This window comes from Danio rerio, chromosome 3, assembly GCF_049306965.1.
Source record: "Danio rerio strain Tuebingen ecotype United States chromosome 3, GRCz12tu, whole genome shotgun sequence".
NCBI lineage: Eukaryota > Metazoa > Chordata > Actinopteri > Cypriniformes > Danionidae > Danio > Danio rerio.
In genome coordinates, this window is record NC_133178.1 from 1,431,572 (window position 1) to 1,453,592 (window position 22,021).

Below are 22,021 nucleotides of genomic sequence, written 5' to 3' on the forward strand. Positions count from 1 at the left end.
TTTGATCAAATAAGGACAAATCACATGGTTAATGTATAACCAATATAAATATATAAATTAGTATACTTTACATCCTTGTCCAGTAGTTCAAACTCGTCTGTGGTCATAAAATTGGTTCACTTGAAGAGGAGCGATGCGCTTTAGATTCAGCGAATTAAACAAAATTGAAAGTATGTCTTAAATTATGCAATATTGATATGCAGTAGAAGGGCGGATTAAAAGCTATACGCCTTATGAGGTGGATTCCAATCTGAAGGGCTCATCCCTTTGTAGGGTCCCTCTGAAGGGTTAAGAGCACAGGGATGAGCCCATCTGAATTGAGTACAGTGTGCAACAGCAAACAGCTCCCTCGCTCAAAGGATAGCCTACTTTCCAAAAGTGTCCATCAGTTGTAATTTGATGACTCCAATCCAAAGAGCCCTTTAAAATGTATTAACTGATCTTTTATGATGTGGAAAAAACTGCAGTTAGTTAAAAATAAATAAAATATCAATAAAGAAAGCTCAAACTTGTCATTTTTATGGTAAAGATGAAAAATAGAAATATATAACCCCTAGTGAGTGATGAAAAATCTATTAAGAACAAGTAATGAATCAAACATTATTATAAAAGTACAAGTTCTGTATGCTACAATAATAATATAGAATAAAATAATTTATTAGAGCTGAAAGAATTAATAATAGCAACTCTAAATAATATGAGTGTACCTTTGTATAGGATTACAGTTAGAATGAATAATTTTATAGACATTATAACTTTATAGCAGCATATAGACATATTAAGTGTATTATTAACTACACTATTTTAATAACAGGGCTGCACGGTGGCGCTGTGGGTAGCATGATTTCCTCACAGCAAGAAGGTCACTGGTTTGAGCCTCGGCAGGGTCGGCTGGCGATTCTGTGTGGAGTTTGCATATTCTCCCGTGTTGGCGTGGGTTTCCTCCGGGTGCTCCAGTTTCCCCCCCACAAGTCCAAACACATGCGCTATGGGGGAATTAGGTAAGCTAAATAGTCCGTAGTGTATATGACTGAGAGTGTATGGATGTTTCCCATTAGTTGGCGGTTCATTCAGCTGTGGCGAACTCAGATTAATAAAGAAACTAAGCTGAAAAGAAAATGAATGAATGAATGAATGAATGAATATAATACCCTTTATCATATGGTCCAAAAACACAAATTTACTAGTCATGATACAATAAAACAGGAGTCACCAAACTTGTTCCTGGAGGGCCGGTGTCCAACAGATTTTAGCTCCAACCCTAATCAAACACACCCGAACAAGCTAATCAAGCTCTTACTATACTAGAAACATCCAGACAGGTGTGTTGAAGCTTATTGGAGCTAAACTCTAAGGACATCGGTCCTCCAGGACCGAGATTGGTGACCCCTGCAATAGAATTTAATCGTGTCTCTGAGAGAGTCACAACGCCTCCTCCTAGACATAAACAGCAGCAGGTGGATTAAAAGTGAAAGTGAAAGTGCGATTCTGATATTTTAAGGTCAACTGACTAAATGAACGATTTTAAGCCATATGTATAATTTGAGCTTCTTTTCAAACAGGCACTACAGATAAGGATTATCTAAAACTTTATTTGCAAACACTTAAAAAAATCAATTATTTCAATTAAATTGTCCTAAGTAAATTAAATTAATCTGACTGGTCAACGAATGTGGGTAAAAATAAACCTTAAACCAACATATTAACAGTGAAAAAATCTGTCAGAGTTTTGTATCAAAACTGAACTATATTTCATTGTTACTGCCCTGGTAGTAATTCATGATAATTATACCACAAAAATAAACATTCATGATCATTTCCCATGAAACATGAATCAAACTTGTAAAGAGAGGAAGGAAAGAGGAACAGGCTGAATAGGTACAAATCAAAATCAAAGAAATCAAAAACAAATGTTAAATTCTCAAATTGATAAACCTGCTGTAAATTGAAAATGTCTTTAAAGGGGGGTAAAACATATTAATAACTACACAATACAATAACAAATGAGAAATGCAATATCATTAATGTCATAACTAGGAACACCGATAAATGAAACAATATGTTTGCATTAATATATATGCAAGTATTGCTAATTATTAATATACTGTATTTTAGATATTGAGAACGTTTCATAAGAGTAAACAATTAACGCAGAATGAATAACACTACATTAACAGTTCCACTTCAAATTTAAACAAACAGATTGTTGGTTACCTTAAGAAGTTTTGGGTTACCTTTTCATTGATAACTACTTCAATCATGGTAACATATTATTTTCTGAAGTGTTACTACATCCTTAATTGATGATAAATTATTAAGATTAAATATGGTGACCCACTAGTATTACTCAAATTATGAATTCATTACTAATTAAACTAGCCACAAATACACAGAATGAAAATATTACAATAACACTCACACAATAATGTTTCATGTGTGTTAATTCATAAACATAGTGTGATGTGGCACTTCAGCTGTTGGTTGATCCATGCTTGTCTAGTCAAGATGAAAAAAAAATCACGTGCAATTTTAAGCTTTTGAGGTTTTCCATCTGTATTCTGCGTGCATATGATACCCAAATATTTCCAGTGACCTCTCCTTTAACATTAAATACACCCCTACCCCACACTACTACTCCAACTTTTAATATGCATGCAAAAATAATTAAATTAAATTCTGTGCACACTGAGTTAGATCGAAGCACAAACGTTTATAGATATGCAGCAGTAGGAAATAAGGCTGCTGTTAGGTTATTTATTGATCATGTAAACAGTCTTCTGCATTTGTTTACAACATCAGATCAAATGTTAAAATGGCGCTGGTCATTTGTCTTGAACTGTTTGTTTACTTTTGTATTAATCATGAAACGTTCTCATTAGTTATCTGGGAAGAATAAAAAATACAGTTATTGATTATATAATGTCGAACTATCGGCCATCTGTGTGCTATTACCTACTAAAAAGTAGTTACTAGATTGTTAAAATTGCTTTGCTCAGTTGTTCCTGTGTAGTTCTTAATTAATGATGGACCAGCATTCTGAAGTGTTACCCAGAGTGCTATAAATACAGTAGATTAAATGATCAAATAACTACAACAGATGCATAAGACATACGAAAAACAACAAAATAGAGTACAAATAAGAATAAAAACAAACATTCATAATGTTGATCATCTGAACAGCAGTAAGTGAATGAAATTTGCAGCAAAATGGACTGTATGGCATAACAAAAAGAGTTTTCTTTGTACCAAAAGGTTTTATTTATATTATTGTGTAAACAGATTCACATGTGGTTTATGTAAATGATGTTATACTTTGTATTGATCATTAAATTATTCAAATGATCAAGCAGCCTTATGTTTTTATGTAATTATTTATAGCCCTGAAAGTCAGAATATAGCAAAAATGTGGATTGTATTTCTTTATACATATTTATCTTTTTTTTATTTTAGAAAAATATTTATAATTTAAATTATTCATTTTCTGTAAAATAATATAATTCTTCACGTCTCTTGATTGCACCATGAAACAATTCTGCACTATAATTGTTAAATGCAAAGAACATATCTTTTTGTATTTTCCAGAAGCGTTCAAATGTGTTCGTGTGTGCTCTTTCATACATCTCATTAGTGTAGTACCCTTGATTAAACTCTACCATTGAGTCAATCTTCAGCAGTAGATCCATGACCTGCTGTCTGTCATTCAGATCTCTGTTATTGAAGACATGATAATCCCTACATCTCTGTATGACTCTCCTGACTACTTCATTCCCATCTATCACTGACTGAAAATTCTTTCTGTCAAATTCATCCCCGTATGTGAAAAGGAGAATAACATGCTTCAGCACATCTTTACCAAAAGCTTTTTGCATTTGTTTCAGTATGTCCTCCTCCTGCTCTGTAAACCTGCCGTACGGCACAACAAATAAGAAAGCATGAACTCCTGAAGCAGAGAGATAAACACTCCTCGCTAACTCCTTCGACAGCTGCTCTTTAGGAAGATTAGTACAGAAAAATGCAGGAGTGTCGATGACGGACACAGATCTGCCATTAATGACTGATTTCTCAATGCTGGATGTATCTGTGACAGCAGACAGGCTTCTTCCACTTCTGAATCTGTTTTCTCCCAGTATGGTGTTTCCTGATGAGCTTTTCCCAACTCCGGTTTTCCCCAGGAGGACGATATTAATGTTACCATTGTCCTGCAGTCGTGTGCCTTGAGAAAGAGAAACAAATCAGCCATTATATTCTGCCTGATTGTGACGTGTGGGTCTGTGTATGATTTAAATAATGATTATTAATCATAATAGTTGTAAGTACTAAAGTACTTTGAAAATCAAGTCATTTTTTACAACCAGCTTATGTGTAAAAACAGCACTACAATTCAGTCTATCTATCTATCTATCTATCTATCTATCTATCTATCTATCTATCTATCTATCTATCTATCTATCTATCTATCATTTATCTATCTATCTATCTATCTATCTATCTATCTATCTATCTATCTATCTATCTATCTATCATTTATCTATCTATCTATCTATCTATCTATCTATCTATCTATCTATCTATCTATCTATCTATCTATCTATCTATCTATCTATCTATCTACTGTGTTAATCTATCTATCTATCTATCTATCTATCTATCTATCTATCTATCTATCTATCTATCTATCTATCTATCTATCTATCTATCTATCTATCTATCTATCTATCTATCTATCTATCTACTGTGTTAATCTATCTTTCTATCTATCTATCTATCTATCTATCTATCTATCTATCTATCTATCTATCTATCTATCTATCTATCTATCTATCTACCTATCTATCTATCATTTATCTATCTATCTATCTATCTATCTATCTATCTATCTATCTATCTATCTATCTATCTATCTATCTATCTATCATCTATCTATCTATCTATCTATCTATCTATCTATCTATCTATCTATCTATCTATCTATCTATCTATCTATCTACTGTGTTAATCTATCTTTCTATCTATCTATCTATCTATCTATCTATCTATCTATCTATCTATCTATCTATCTATCTATCTATCTATCTATCTATCTACTGTGTTAATCTATCTATCTACTGTGTTAATCTATCTTTCTATCTATCTATCTATCTATCTATCTATCTATCTATCTATCTATCTATCTATCTATCTATCTATCTATCTATCTATCTATCTATCTATCTATCTACTGTGTTAATCTATCTTTCTATCTATCTATCTATCTATCTATCTATCTATCTATCTATCTATCTATCTATCTATCTATCTATCTATCTATCTATCTACTGTGTTAATCTATCTATCTACTGTGTTAATCTATCTATCTATCTATCTATCTATCTATCTATCTATCTATCTATCTATCTATCTATCTATCTATCTATCTATCTATCTATCTATCTATCTTGTAAGAATTGAAATATTACAAATATTTTTGATGTCTTTGACAATTCAAAACATGAGCTGAAGACAGGGCCGATGGACTCCACAACCCACCAGGGGGAATGCGGGAAAAACCAGTTCCTGCTGCATTTGCATCCCAGTATGCTGAAACTCAGCTTCATCCCCCCAACTCACGCATATGGTCATTTCAATGTTTGAATGTTCTAGATTAACCAAACTGACCTTAACTATCATGTTTGATATCATTTGAAATGTCTCAGTGCGATTGGTACAATGGTCTCATTCTCTCAGAAACATGCCTTTTGTTATTCACACCCCCTTCCTTGAGGGAATTCTTGGATTATTTAAGGTAAGGTCTGAGAAAGACTCAGCGCGATTCTGCCTAACCAGATCAGCCCATAACATGGAGCCTAGGCTCAACGTTATGTAAAATTTACACGTTATGTAAAAAGTCAGGAATGCATCTTTTAATCTTGGATTTATCTTTGATAATTTGATGTTTTGTATTGATCGTTTATGAATTGACTGATTGAATTTGGCATAATACATTTACTTGACTAATAAATTATGTTTTGAATTATTCAAACCTCGTGTTATTATCACTGATAAATGTTGTTGTCCATAGCACTACAAGCCACTGTACAGGTTAGTAACGGACTAAAACATTTTAGACGGAGCAGCGTGGCACGCTATTCAATGTTGTTAGAGATCTGACTAACAAATTGGCATTATTTCAAGTATACTTGGACTGCAAAAGGCCAACTATTTAGAACAACAAAATATTGTTGAAACTACTTTAAATGTGGATATTTAGGCCTTCATCTACAAACTTATAATCCTGTGCGATTATTATTAAAATACTTTGTCTTGATGAAGTAGATAACAGATCTATGGGGACCACATAAAAATCTCCTAAATTGAGTAAGTAGGGTTCTGCCTGTTTAGGAGAGTGGTTAATCGCCTCTGTTTAATGACCAAGACTGACAAGCTTGTATTAAGAGATTGTATACCCGGCCGGTGCAAGACTCGGGATGCTATCGGAATCTGAGTAAATGAGAATAAGGTATAATAACAAATCAAAAGAATATTCAATCATAATCTAAAATAATGTGAAAGGAAACAAAATAATCTTATCAATGTTTTATAATTGGAGTCAGATAAAACGAGGATAAATATATTAATATTCTAAACCACCTCATACTAAAATTTGGAGTCAGATATGAGTTAAGTTTAATATAAATCAACATTGTGCACTGGAAAGACCGAACATGCAGTGAACCTTCATCCACCATTGGATACCGTCATTGGACCAACTGGCTGGACCTTACAATCAATCAATCAATCAATCAATCAATCAATCAATCAATCAATCAATCAATCTATCTATCTATCTATCTATCTATCTATCTATCTATCTATCTATCTATCTATCTATCTATCTATCTATCTATCTATCTATCTATCTATCTATCTATCTATCTACTGTGTTAATCTATCCATCTATCTATCTATCTATCTATCTATCTATCTATCTATCTATCTATCTATCTATCTATCTATCTACTGTGTTAATCTATCTATCTACTGTGTTAATCTATCCATCTATCTATCTATCTATCTATCTATCTATCTATCTATCTATCTATCTATCTATCTATCTATCTATCTATCTATCTATCTATCTATCTATCTATCTACTGTGTTAATCTATCTATCTATCTATCTATCTATCTATCTATCTATCTATCTATCTATCTATCTATCTATCTATCTATCTATCTATCTATAACCTTCTAATTCAAAGACATTCAGCTAAAATCTAGAGGTCCAATAAAGAAGATTTCTAGAATGAAACGTGCAGAAGATCATGACGTTTAACTAGTCACTGTGATTTTAAAGTATTTGTATCAAGAAATGCATGTAATTAGCATTTGTTAAATCTAATGAATTTGGGACAGTTCAAACACTTTTCATGTAACTGCACTGAAAATATATGTATGGCAGTAGATATGCATACTCTCATTATCTCAGTATCACAAATAAAAGCAGGGCTGCATTTTTAAAATGAGAGTAAACACATGAACTGTATACGGTCTGATCAAATAAAGCGAGACGCTTTGCTATGAATAATTTACACAATATTTGTTTTTTTGACTTACAGCTTGTAAGACTTTGCACATTTGGTTCCTCCCATTTCTCTTGTTGTCTCCTTTTCTCTTCTTTTAGCAAATTCTCCTCTTTTATTAAGTTAAATTGCATTTCTGTTTCTTTTCTCTCCCCTCTTCTTTCTCTCTTTCTCTCTTGTCGCTCCTCCATCATCATCTTCATTCTCTCTATCTCTTCCTCATGTCTCTTCATCAGTTCTTCTTTTTCTCTGTTCATTTGCTCAATATGGATCTTCATTTTTTTTTCATCTTCTTCATGTTTAAGATCTTTCTCTCTCTCCATTCTGTCTTTCTCTTTTTTCAGTTTCTCATTAAATTCTCTCTGTTCTTTCTCTATTTTCTCATCCTCTTCTCTTCTCTTCTTTTCCTCTCGTTCTCTCTTCATCTGCTCAAGCATCTTCTCTTCCTTCTTGTTTATTTCTCTCTTATATTGTTCTTCTCTCTCATTAAACTCTTCTTCTCTTCTCTTTCTCTCTGTTTCGTGATTCTGTCGTTCATCCTCTATTCTCTTCATCAGTCTGTCTGTTTCTGTCTCATGTTTGATCTGCATTTTCTCTTTTTCTCTCCTGATTTCCTCTATTTCGTGTCTAAATGTCTCTCGTTCTCTCTTCATCTCCTCTTTCATCTCTCTCTGATGTTCCTCTCCTTCTCTTATTTCTCTCTTCAGTTCTTCTCTCTTCTTTCTCTCTGTCTCCTGCTTCTGTTGTTCCTCCTCTATCATCATCTTCATCCTCTCTTTGTCTTCTTCATGACTCTTTATCAGTTCTTCTCTATTCTTCTTTTCTTCCTCCATCAACATTTTGATTCTCTCTTTCTCTTTGTTGTGACTCTTCATCAGTTCTTCTTCTCTCCTCTTCTTCTCTCTCTCCTGAACGTGTCGTTCTTCCTCCATCATCATCTTCATTCTCTCTTTCTCTTCTTCATATTGCTTCATCAGTTCCTCTCTTCTCTTCTTTTCTTCCTCCTGATTCTGTCGTTCCTCCTTCATCATCATCTTCATTCTCTCCTTTTCTTCATCATGTGTCTTCATCAGTTCTTCTCTTTCTCTGTTCAGTTCCTCTATCTGGATCTTCATCTTCTTTTCTTCTTTTTCATGTTTAGATTGAAGATCTTCTTTCTCTCTCTCCATTCTGTCTTTCTCTTTTTTCAGTTTCTCATTAAACACATCCCAATCTCTCTGTTCTTTCTCCCTTCTTTTCTCATCCTCTTCATCTCTTCTCTTCTTTTTTTCTTCTTTCAGTTTCTCCCATTCCTCTCGTTCTCTCTTCATCTCTTCTTTCATCTCTCTCTCTTTCTCCTCTTTCTCCCTGATCTGTCTTGTAAATTTCTCTTCTCTTTCTGTATTCTCCTCTTCTCTTTTCTTCTTCTCATCCTCTATTCTCTTCATCAGTCTGTCTGTTTCTGTCTCATGTTTGATCTGCATTTTCTCTTTTTCTCTCCTGATTTCCTCTATTTCGTGTCTAAATGTCTCTCGTTCTTTCTTCATCTCCTCTTTCATCTCTCTCTGATGTTCCTCTCCTTCTCTTATTTCTCTCTTCAGTTCTTCTTCTCTCATCTTCTTCTTTTTCTCCTGATTCTGTCGCTCTTCCTCCATCATCATCTTCATTCTCTCTTTCTCTTCTTCGTGTTTCTTCATCAGTTCTTCTCTTTCTCTGTTCAGTTCCTCTATCTGGATCTTCTTCTTCTTTTCTTCTTCTTCATGTTTAGATTGAAGATCTTCTTTCTCTCTCTCCATTCTGTCTTTCTCTGCTTTCAGTTTCTCATTAAACTCACTCCATTCTTTCTGTTCTTTCTCTCTTCTTTTCTCATCATCTTCATCTCTTCTTCTTGTTTGTTTCTCCCATTCCTCTCGTTCTCTGCTCATCTGCTCCAGCATCTTTTCTTCACTCTGTTTCCTCTTGTTTATTTCTCTTTCATATCGTTCTTCTCTCTCATTAAACTCTTCTTCTCTTCTCTTTCTCTCTGTTTCATGATTCTGTCGTTCATCCTCTATTCTCTTCATCAGTCTGTCTGTTTCTGTCTCATGTTTGATCTGCAGTTTCTCTTTTTCTCTCCTGATTTCCTCTATTTCGTGTCTAAATGTCTCTCGTTCTCTCTTCATCTCCTCTTTCATCTCTCTCTGATGTTTCTCTCCTTCTCTTATTTCTCTCTTCAGTTCTTCTTCTCTCCTCTTTCTCTCCTTCTCCTGCTTCTGTCGCTCTTCCTCCATCATCATCTTCATTCTCTCTTTCTCTTCTTCAGTTTCTCTGACTCTGTCCATCAGGATCTTCATCTGTTGTTCTTGTTTTTCTCTCTCCATCTCTCTGAACATCTTACATGAGTAGAAGCTTCCTCCGTTTGCCTTCACCATGTTGTCTATCTTCTCCAGTAGATCAGACACTTGTGTTCGCTCTTCAGGCTGATTATTGTTGAACACATGATATCTGTGTCCACAAGCTTCAATCAGGTTCATCAGAGGAGATCCAGGTTTACCCAGAAACTCTTCAATGGATTTATTCATGAGAGAGTCTCCTCTGGTGAAGAGCACTATGGTGAACATCAGAGAGTTTTCCCCAAACGTCTCCTGGATGATCTTCACTGATGTTTCCTCCTCTTTAGTGAATCTCTGTCCTAAACTGAGCACGATGATGAACACGTGTGGTCCAGGCAGAATCATGGAGATGCAGTGTCTGATTTCTCTCTGGATCTCCTCTTCAGTGAGTTCAGTATCAAACAGTCCTGGAGTGTCGACCACAGTGACCTGTCTGCCATTGATTTCACATGATTCTCTCTGACTCTCTTTAGTCACTGATTGGTGAGATGTTTCTGCTGTAAAAGCCTTTCTTCCTAAGATTGTGTTTCCCGTTGTACTTTTCCCAACTCCAGTTTTGCCCAGAAGAACAATCCTCACTTCATCCTCTGTGTTTACTCTTGAACCTGAAATTTTAAAAGTAAAAAAAAACTGTATAACATATGAACATATATACAAATGATACATTTTAACAAAGCAATAATGGTTCATGCACCTAAAAAGATCAGAGGAAAGTAACAAATAAAAACTACTTGCATGGCATAATTAAGTAGCTTTTTCCAGGATTATTTGAGAATGTATTTAAGGCAGATCAATTTGTACTTAAGTAAAAATGTACAAAGTATTGTACATCACTACTTTTAAAGCACAGCCCTTTACTGAGTAAATCAACACAAATGACTAATAAAAGCCCTAATATTTATCCTCTCTCCTGTCCAACAGCCAATTTGACATGCCTCCTGTCACTCAGTCCTAATGTCAGTGCAGGTTGCAGGATTGCATGGTGTTAAGCAATAATTTAACACAAGAGTGCTTAATAACATGAGAGCACAGTCATGTAATCTTAAAAAGGATTTTGATCTATTGTACAACCACAAATCAGAAAAAAAGTTTATTGTAAATGGGCCTGTGTGGAAAAAACAAAAGCAAATAAAAAAGTAGTTTTGCAAATGACTTATGTTTAATTGCAGACAATACAGCAAACACGGGGTCTTCATTGTTACATTTTCTGCTTCAAAATGCTCCACACATTCTCTATTAGAGCCAGGTTGGGACTGCAGGCAGGCCAGTCCAGTACCTGTGTCCTCTTCCTCCGCAGCAGGACTCTGTAATGTGTGCAGTATGTGGTTTTGCATTGTCTTGATGAAATATTCATGGGCGTCTCTGGAAAAGAAGGCAGCATATTGTGCTCCAAAATCTCTCTGTGCTTTCCAGCATTAATGCTGCATCACAGAAGTGCAGTTACCTTTGCCAAGGGCACTGACACAACCCCATACCATGACAGACTATGGCTTTTGGACTTGTTGCTGGAAACAGTCTGGATGATCATTTTCTTCTTTGGTCCAGAGCACTCGAAAAAAAAAAAAAAAGAATAAATAAAGTAAAAAAATACCAGAAATACTGATTCATCTGAGCACAGTACACGTTTCCACTGTGTGATGGTCCATCCCAGATGTCTACGATCCTAGAGAAGTCAATGGCGCTTTTGGACACTGTTAACATAGGGCTTCCTTTTGTCACTGTCCAGTTTTAACTGGCATTTGTGGATGTAGCTATATATTGTGGTACAAAAGTTGTCCTGGGGCCTGTTTCAGTAAGGAGGTTCAAACAACTCGGAGTTTAAACTTGAACTCTGAGTTGATTTATCGAGAGATTAAAAACTCAGAGTTTTCGGTTTCAGAACAGCTGATCTGAGTTAAGTCAATCAACTTTGAGTAGACCAACTCAGAGTTAAGCGCGCACACCGTGACTATAAAAAGGCATCATCAATGGAGCGCAGATATTATGAGTGACTATGGCAACATCTTAAAAAAAGAGATCACCATTTTTTTCCCCAGCTGAACTTGATCTGCTCATGCAAAGTTTTAGCAAATATGAGTGTATATATTTAAAAAGAAGCAACCATCAGTGAAACAGAGACAGTTAGCCTGGGAAAAGAGCTGCTCAAGTTAATGCGTATTTTTTTATTTAAATTATTTAAACATTTAAGTATAATAAAATAAGTAATATAATGTGTGATGTTTATACTTTTTTCTAAACTTTTATACACTTTTATCAGTTTTAATAGATTTAACAGTGCACTTGTGTGTTTGCCTTTTTATTGATCAAGTGATAGAGGTTGATATAACATTAAGAACGTAAGCAGTGCTAAAAATAATTTTTAGACAGAATAATAATCCCATTAATCTAGTAACAGTGCATGTCGAAGGTTAAGCTAAATATTTATGGAAAAAAGGACAAGCCATTCTCGTACGTGACTTTGTTCTGTGTGTGACAAAAATGTAGGCAATAGCTGTTTCCATCAAAATACAGGCTATTACATAAATTTGTGCAAAACTGGAATAACTCCTAAAAGATGCGAATAAAGCAGCGTTTTTATCGAGTCAAAGAGAACACAATCGTCACTTCCTGATTAACTTGCGCCAAATATCAACAGTAAAAACAGAATTTACTGCGGTAGAACAAGCTGCGTTATTGATTTTTTTTTTTAATACTTGCGCCTCAGAAGACACAATGAACACGTGGGGGCGTTTGAAGCCAGACGCGGCCGATCTTGACACGCTCCAGACGCTCGGAGGTAATTAATAATATACACTAATACTGAAACAGTTCAGGCATTTTAAAATGACTAAAACAACATTTAAGATGTTCTACTGTGTGCTCAGCCTGCTGGTTTGTCCATTCACACACATTTTCATCATCATATCTAACAAACTTTTTTTTAATGTACATACTGTAATTTGTTAAGTGCACTTCGTAGTTTATGTGCATCTTTTCTTATCAAATAAAAGTTTAACCTACTCAGTTATGCACATGTTTTATTATGCATATTTTCAAAAGTTATGTGAGTCATGACGTTTCCATCAATCGTTTTTATGAGTATCTCAAAAATGAGCTCTAAAATAGGTGTGTGGAGACGTAAGACTAATGCGAGAAATACGCTTCATCTTTAAAAAAGGGGAGGAGACCGACAGAAACTCAGAGTTTAGAGAATAAAACCTGCTCCTGACCAGGTTAGATTCACAGAGTAAGTTACCACAGTAACTGACTCTGAGTTAAAGTTACCTCTCTTTCAGAAACAGGCTTGACTTACACTGCTTTCTTGAGTTTAACAAACCTGCCATTTTGAAACCGAAAACCCAGAGTTTCTCTCATTTCAGGGTTAAGATACTCTGAGTTTTCACTTAACCTCCTTTCTGAAACAGGCCCCTGAGCCCATGTGGTGATATTGCTGATAAATTATTGAGGATTCTTGATGCAGCGCCACTTGAGGGATCGGAGATCACGATTGTTCAGCTTAGGCTTGCGCTCTTGTCCTTTACGCACTAAAATTCCTCCAGATTCCTTGAATCTTTTAATGATGTTCTGCACTGCTTAAGGTGAAATATACCAATGTCTTCCTCTCTTTCTCTGAGGAACATTTTGTTTTTAAACATTCCAATTAATTTATCAAAGAAATAAATAATAATATAAAACGATAAAAATCAGGAGGAACACATTAAATCATGTTTGTTGTATTTTCTGCAATGAAACAAGACAAAGTACATTTAGAAAACTCTACTTTTTTTATTTGCATTTTCCATACTGTCCAATTTTTTCGTATTTAGGGTTTTAAATATAATGCATAAATTTGATTCACCTCCAGGGGGCAAGTGAAGGCACATTTTATGTATGATTGTGCCTTATTAATCTTCTTTTGGACTACCCCTTGCCATTGCAAAGCTTGAAAAAGCCAGGAGATTTTCAAATTACTCAGATTTAGCCCAGTCAAATCATGGGCTGATTTTCATTGTTGTGGTCAAAGTTAAAATATGTACCTTTTGAAATGATACCTCCCCCAGTGACAGATTTGGAGTTTATGCAGAGTTTATGCACATAATTCTGATTGTACATATTGCACTTAAAATATACCACTTGTGTGGAAAAGGTATCTTTATTGCTGTTTTGTGCCTGATAGTGTAAAATTACCAGTTCAGGCAATTCTATGAGTGTTTCTATCTACAGAATGTTTTAGTTCATATGTAGCATTTCTGAACATTTGTTTTTTGCCAAAAGCATCTTTCAAGATTGTGGTTTCTTCATGTTTCTCCTTTTGGTCTGAAGCACTTTACCAACCTACTGACGTACTAATTAAAGGTTTCTAAGGCCGTACTCACACTATGTACAGTTGCCTCGAACCGGGCCAAAGCACGCTTGTCCCCCCTCCCGTCTCCCCCGACGGCCCGCACTCACGCTACAATTGGGCCTGGGCACACTTCCATCATCGATGCTGCTGTGTTCAGTAAGCGCTCTCACTCAGCACAGTGGAGATTTCTCTGGTTATATCGTTTCAGTCGTTTGTTATGCAGTCACACGCAGTCAAATATTTCACTGAACAGATCCGCCACTTTTAGCGCTCATAAACAGTCATAAAGCCCGTGTGCTGCAGGAATGAGGAGGTCTGCTGAAGGTGCAGCTGTCGTGCTGTGAGGAGTTCTCGTCTTTAATAAACTACGGCAGTTTGCGTTCACTGAACAGTAAGAATGATTAATAAATACATATGCAACAGTCCCTTAAAAGTCACGTCTCACTATCAGTTTCGGGCTTTGGCGCGTTTTGCACTCACACACAAGCGTACCGCGCCAAAGCCCAAGTGAACCAGGCTCAGGCCCACCTCATTCTAGCCGGGCCAGGGCCGGCCAAGTGAACCGTGCTTGAGCCCGATTCAGCGCACTCACACTTCTCAAATGATCCAGGAAACGGGCCTGGGCGTGGTACGGATGGCATAGTGTGAGTAAGCCCTAACTCATTAGGTCTACCTGCTCTTATTCATTTCCCATTTGGTAAATCTGGGACTCAGGGAAGCATTTGGAAGCTTATGTGTAACCAAGATCTGAATGCAATTGATAAGTGTTTTTGTGCTCATAATACTTGCTACGCTACAACACTCCAAACTTACAGTATTATTAGTTGGCACTATGGCACTATCCATAGGGATCCCCATCTTGTTGGCCACCAAATTTTTCCAGAGAGACCAACTGAGAGGAAATGTCTCAGTTACAAATGTAACCCTCAGAATAAGGAGGAGTGATAATACATCTCTAGGATCTTAACACCGAACTAGCAGTTGAATTCTGGCCAGGAGCCTACTACTTAGTGATGGTGTCATGAGTGATTGCACATGTGCCACTTACACATACATATAAACAGCTGTATATAAACATATAAATGGCTTCATATGCAGATTTACTCTTTGAGAAAAAATGGATAACATCTATAGCCAAGTTCTGTTATTTAAAAAATTTATAAAACACAACCATAGTTTAAATCTATAATTTTCTAGTTTTAAGTTTGTGACTGAAGCTGACTTTATTCTCCTCACCTTGTGTCAGCAGTGGTGTCTCCAGTAAATTACTTTTCTTAATTTTCATCTCTTCATATTTCACCAGTTTTTCCATCTGCGCCTCCAGGAATGTCTCTGTGGAGTAAACACCTCCTCTGTTTTCCTCCAGCATCTGCTCAATGTTCTCCATCAATGTGGACACTTGTGTTTCAGGACTGAAGTGATGATGTCTTCCTCCAAATCTCTGAATGACAGCTTCTGTTTCTTCATTGAGTTCTGCTGTCTGATGCTCTGAGTTCTGCATGATGAGGATCATGATGTGTTTGTTGATTCTGGAGCTGAAGATCTTCTGGATCTCCTCCATTTCTGCTCTGTCTTCATTATTGAGTGGAGCGTCAGGAATAATGAGGAGGAAAGCATGAACTCCAGGATGACAGCGAGACACACAGCGGAGAGTCTGACGCATCACTTCCTCCTCTGAGAGCTCAGTGTTGAACAGAGCTGGAAGCTCCAGCACATTGATCACGTCTGTCCTCACACTCTCTGATCTTCTGTGTGTGTGTTGCAGGATCAGCTCTGAGATGGAGGATTTCAGTGAGCCGTCGCTCCCGCACACCAACACATTCAGCTTCTCAGAGTCTGAAAGAGAAGAAGAAGATTAAACACCCTTCATACAGCAGCAGACACATCAGATATGCTCTCACTCACGTGTCTGTGTGTCCCGTTTCTCCACTGTGGAACACTGCGAGTCTCCAGAAATCAGGTGTCGTCCCTCATTGCTCCGCTCGATGTCCTCAAAGGCCTGCAGAAGATGATCAGCAGAGCTGCTTGTCTGAAGACTGAAGTGTCTGTTGGAGCACTTCTGGATGATCTTCTGCAGGATCTGATTGGGTTCAGTGGGCTCTTGTGTGCTGAGCACCAGGGTGTGTTGAAGAAGGCGCTCAGAGAAAGAGTCCTGCAGCTTCTCCACACGCTCCTGATCTTCTGCTGAACACTGCTGATGTTGGAGGAGCAGAAGCACCACATGAGGTCCTGGATCAGACAGACTCACGCACTCTCTGACCGTCTGTGTGATCTGATCATCTGAGATGTGTGTGTGGAGCAGCTGAGGACTGTTGATGAGCGTCACGTGTCTGTGCTTCAGTCTTCCTCCGACTCTCTCCACAACATCTGGAGGAGCTTCACTGTCAAACGCTGATCGACCCAAGATCAAGTTTCCCACACGGCTGTTCTCAGACACACTTTTACCCAGGAGAAGAATCCTCAGAGGAGAATCAGTGCTCACTGAAACACACAACATGTGTCAAATGCACTGTTTGATGCAGCAAAAAAAAAAAAAAAAAAAAAACGAGAAGCAGGTTTTCAAGTTAACAAAGGGAAAAAAAAAATCAGTTGTCAGTCAATATTTATCTTTATAAAGACTTACTTAAGGGAGGGTCTCTCTCTTTGCTCTGACTTCTTTTGCGAGCAGAACTGCGAACAATAGCTAAAAAAAACATTAAGAAAATGTCAATAAAGATCTTTATTAGAGACTTAATAGAGTTAAAAGAGTACAGTACATTAATATTTCTACCTTTAGCAGATGCTTTTATCACAGTGAAAACACAATAAACAGAGTGAACATTGTAACAGGTATTCAAACTGAGTAAGAATGTAATAGTGAGCAAATAAAACACTTAATTACTAGTTTTAATCATTAAGTATAGTGTTTATTTGGTTTACATGTGTTTTGGATGTTAATTTTTAACTTTAGGAAACAAGTTATAGCAGCTTTAATAAACTCTGACCTCTACTTTCTCTGCTGGACATGCTGATCTTTTCTTTCTTCAGTCATCAGCTGATCATCTTCTTCATTCATATCTAAACTGATTTTAGTAATGTTATCGTAGTATTATACTTCAGCCTTCAGTTCATCACCATCTTCTCCTCCTGATGTTTATCTCGTCATCGCCCTGTAAGAGATTTTACCTCATTAAGTCATCTTTACTTATATAGTGCTATTATAGTTGTACCAAAGCAGCTTAACAAAATGAAAAAAATAAATAAAATAAAACAGTAATAAATAAATAAATAAATAAATAAATAAATAGGATGTCACGGTGGTGCCGTGGGTAGCATGTTTGCATCATAGCAAGAAGGTCGCTGGTTCGAATATTGGCTGGGTCAGTTAGCATTTCTCTGTGGAGTTTGCATGTTCTCCCCTTGTTGGTGTGGGTTTCCTCCAGGTGCTCTGGTTTACCCAACAGTCCAAACACATGCGCTACAGGGGAATTGAATAAGATAAGATTGGCTGTTGTACATGTGTGTGAATGCAAGAGTTTATGGGTGTTTCCCATTGTTGGGTTTCAACTGGATGAGCATCTGTGGTGTAAAACATATGCCTGATAAGTTAGCGGTTCCTTCCACTGTGGCAACCCCAGGTTAATAAAGGGACTAAGCTGAAAAGAAAATGAAAGAATGAATAAATAAATAAGTAAATAAAAACAGAGACAAAAAGTCACAATAGGGTATATGCTGAAGTATGCAAAAGGACTTTTAATTTGTCTGCAACCTGGGTTAAGCGCTTCCGGTGAACTGTATAACATTACAAAATCTGCATGTTTAAGTTTTCTTTAAAAATCAGCAATCTCCACTGGCTGAGTGATCGAGTGTGTCTCAGATTGTAAAAGAAGCACTGCATTACATTACCTTCCCCCCATGTCTTTGAAATGTGGACAAATTTTTGTTTTCAGTTCGTACACACTGAAATACAACATTTTACAAACATTTCTTCTTCACAACAATAACCTTGTCGCATTTACAAATTATACAAAATATGAGGATATATATATATATATATATATATATATATATATATATATATATATATATWTTWTATAAAAAAAAAAAAAACAATAAATAAAATAAAATAAAACGGCTCCTCTTTTTGTCGTTATTGGTAATCTATTCAAACATGACAATTATAATCATACTGAGTACTAGGTACAGCAAATACATATTGAAGAATGTATGAATTATTCATCAACTTCTTCCTCTGTTAATTCCACTTTGATATAACTAATGAAAGGACTTCATATGTTTTCAAATACACGCTGTTTAGCTTTTAGTATATAAATTATTTTTTCGTAATGGCAGGCTTGACAACATTTGTCTTATCCATTGAGTAGCGTTTGGTCTTTGCATCTTTGTCCAAAGCAAAGCTACGGTTGAAGTCAGAATTATCAGCCCCCTGGAATTATTCGTCCCAATGTTTACATTTTTCACAATTTCTGTTTAATGGAGAGCAGATTTGTTCAGCCCATTTCTAATCATAATAGTGTTAATAACTCATCTCTAATAACTGATTTATTTGCTCTTTGCCATGATGACAGTAAATAATATTAAACTAGATATTCTTCAAGACACTTCTATACAGCTTAAAGTGACATTTAAAGGCTTCACTAGGGTAATTAGAGTAACTAGGCAGGTTAGGATAATTAGGCAAGTTATTGTATAATGATGGTTTGTTTTGTGGAATATCAGGAAAAAGATTAACTTAAAAGGGCTATTAATATTTAACATAAAATTGTGTTTATAAAATTAAAAACTGCTTTTATTATACCTGAAATAAAACAAATAAGACTTTCTCCAGAAGAAAAAAAAAATATTATCAGACATACTCTGAACATTTCCCAGCTCTGTTAAACATCATTTGGAAAATATTTTAAAAAGAAAAGAAAATTCAACGGGGGGTGAATAATTATGACTTCAACTGTGCACATCTTATGGCTAAAGCAAGCTGAGGTCGATAAATACTTGATTGCTTCTACAATAATTTGAGGTATAAGCCTCTGGGTATAAGCCTAGCAAAAAAAGCTTTGGGTCTAGGAGGATTTGTTTTTAAATTATCTTTTCACTCATGACTCTTACCTCTTCCCAAAATAATTTAATCTTTGTGCACTGCCAAATACAGTAAAACAGGTTTCCTCTAGCTTCCAAACATTTTGTACAAATATCTGGTAAGTTTTTATTATATCTATTTAATTCTACTGGTGTTACATATGACCGCATGACCCATTTATATTGTATAAGTTTAAGACGTGAATTTATAGACATATGGTGAGCTTTAGTGCAGACTACTTCCCAATCTTCATCTGAAACTGCAGAATGTAAATCTTTCTTCCATGCATTCATTTATTCATTCATTTTCTATTCGGTTTAGCCCCTTATTAATCCGGGGTCGCCACAGCGGAATGAACCCCCAACTTATCAGCAAGTTTTTACGAAGCGGATGCCCTTCCGGCCATAACCCATCTTTCCACACACACTGGTGGAAACCTACGCAAAGCAGGGAGGACATGCAAACTCCACACAGAAACGTCAACTGACCCAGCCGAGGCTCGAACCAGCAACCTTCTTGCTGTGATCCGACAGCACCACCTACTGCACCACTGTGCACCCTTCCTTTCATGCATTCAACTTAAAATATACATTTTTTAATTAGTTCATCGTCAGCAAACCATAAAACTAAAACGTTTATCATCATGTTTTCTAAAAATCAATATGTAATATAAAGACCATTAACTTGATTTGTTTTAACAAAACTTCTTGATTGAAGATATTTAAATATTTTTTTCTATTATGTTTAAATTTAAGCCTCAACTCTTCAAAGGACATCATTCTATCTGAATCTGTCTGATCTTGAATCATTTTAAGTCCTTTCGACTTCCACAGTTTGAATGTTGCATCTGATTGCCCCATATTGGGCTAAATTGAGACAGTGAATGTGAGTTTTTTAGATATCTTTGTACATCAAACCATATCTTTAACATCTGTTTACAATTGGGTTTTTTGTTTGTTTGTGTAGTTTTTTGCCGTGTCTAACTTTATGTATGAGGGAAGAGGTGAGGTTAAATTATAAGATTCAATTTCTGTTCAATGTGGAGATTCACTTATTGAGAAGTAGAGCATAATAGATGTGCCACCCAGTAGTACCACAGTAAGTGTGGACATTTTAAACCTCTGTCTAATGGCAGATATAACAAAGACAAACCCAATCTTGCCCTCCTATTGTTTCATATAAATCTAACAAACATGGTTTTCATTTTTGCAAACAGTTCTGAAGGTGGAGGTAATGGGATTTTTTTTTAAAATAGAGTAGTTTGGGTAGTATGTTCATTTTTAAAATATTAATTCCTCCAATTATAGAAACTGGTAATGACATCCATTTGATACCAATTGATTTATTAATTTTAACTGTTCAACAACTCCAAATTGGGATGCCTCTATATTTGGATTCTTTCTTTCAATTGAATTTAAGATTAATATGGAGGATTTTGTTTTATTGATCCTATATACTGATGTAACGGAGGCCAGCTAGTAAGTGCTGTGCAGGTAAACGTCACTCCTCTGACCTCTAAAGGTGTTCTAGCGACTGATGCTAGAGGCCTGGGTCTTTAGCCTCCTTGATAGAGCAACCGACTCCCATGTGGAAGATTGCTGGTTCGAAACCAGCTCGGGGCGGGATTGGTGATGAGGACCAGTGGGGTTACACTGAGATATTGCCACATGTTGTAATTAGCTGTATCACAGCTGGAATCAATTTTACTTAATTTAAAAAAATAAAACAAAATGACATTGTCAGCATACAAGACTATTATTTTTTCTGTTGGTCCCAGCGTTATTCCAGAGTATTGCTGATGTGAGTGTACTGCAGCTGCGAAGGGTTCAATTGCTAGTGTGAACAACAAAGCAGAGAGTGGGCAAATTTGTTGGCATCCTTTATCAATTTTTGTACATTTATTTTACCCCAATATATTTAATGGAGCTCCTGCGCTAGCCTGCTGATTCTGACGAGCTTTTTGTCAAGTTTTACGCTTGAGCAACTAAATGAATGCCGAAGTCTATTTAACACTGTATTTTAATTACATCACAGCATCACTGATATACAAGGAACCCAATAAAATGGAAAAAAGTCACAATAACCGGTCACTGAAAGTATATCAGCATGGGAAGACTAGCTGTGCGAAAAACCCTATGCTGCAAATTGGTGAATCTTCCAGCACTACAGGCAGACAGGAGTAGTGTAAAATGCTGGTGTACATCTAGACAAATGAAAACTGCTTCAGGTCAGTTTACTGTCACTGTTGACGTTCAGTTGAGTTCAGTGTAATGTAAAAGCACTGATCCAATAAAGAGCAACTCCATTCATCAGAACAATGACATTACTTATAGTCATGTGTCACTTTTAATATAAATGTGCTGAAGCTAACTTGTACGACAACTCTTTATGTGAGTGTGTGATTAAATCAAATACAGACTTATGTTCAGCAACATGAACAAATTTAATCAAAAAGGCCACAACAAACCTTATATTCAAAATAATCTTACGTTGTGTTTTTCTCAATTGCCAACAAGAAAGTGAAACCAACCGTTTCTGCAACTTACACAGTACAACAACACACCGAAAATAACACATATATGTATTCTTCCAATACTCTGACACATGTAATGTTCAAAACACTAAATATATGTTAAAAAAACGCGATACCTGCATGATGATGTTTGTCTTTCACGAAACCAGGAAGCAGCTTGAATGTGGGCGGAGTTTGT

At 36.0% G+C, this 22,021-nt stretch overlaps 1 protein-coding gene across 1 annotated transcript; it reads right to left on the bottom strand.

The window, feature by feature from the left end:
* Window positions 1-3,386: 3,386 nt before the first annotated feature.
* LOC100007467 (uncharacterized) lies at window positions 3,387-22,021 on the bottom strand. The gene is made up of 7 exons (XM_017354601.4): window positions 21,960-22,021; window positions 17,218-17,382; window positions 16,857-16,916; window positions 16,139-16,714; window positions 15,470-16,069; window positions 7,593-10,514; window positions 3,387-4,213 (listed from the first exon to the last, which is right to left on the bottom strand). Exons 2-7 carry the CDS (start codon window positions 17,237-17,239, stop codon window positions 3,471-3,473), a joined length of 4,923 nt encoding a protein of 1,640 aa, XP_017210090.2. The 5' UTR covers window positions 17,240-17,382; window positions 21,960-22,021; the 3' UTR covers window positions 3,387-3,470.

What these genes read in the sequence shown, in the direction of transcription:
- LOC100007467 (XM_017354601.4), bottom strand. Translation starts at nt 17,239, where the DNA reads ATGTCCAGCAGAGAAAGTAGAG. An exon ending in GTCCAGCAGAGAAAGTAGAG is followed by an intron (nt 16,917 to 17,217) that starts GTCAGAGTTTAT and finishes TGTTTTTTTTAG; the next exon opens with CTATTGTTCGCAGTTCTGCT. An exon ending in GACACCACTGCTGACACAAG is followed by an intron (nt 10,515 to 15,469) that starts GTGAGGAGAATA and finishes TTAAAATTTCAG; the next exon opens with GTTCAAGAGTAAACACAGAG.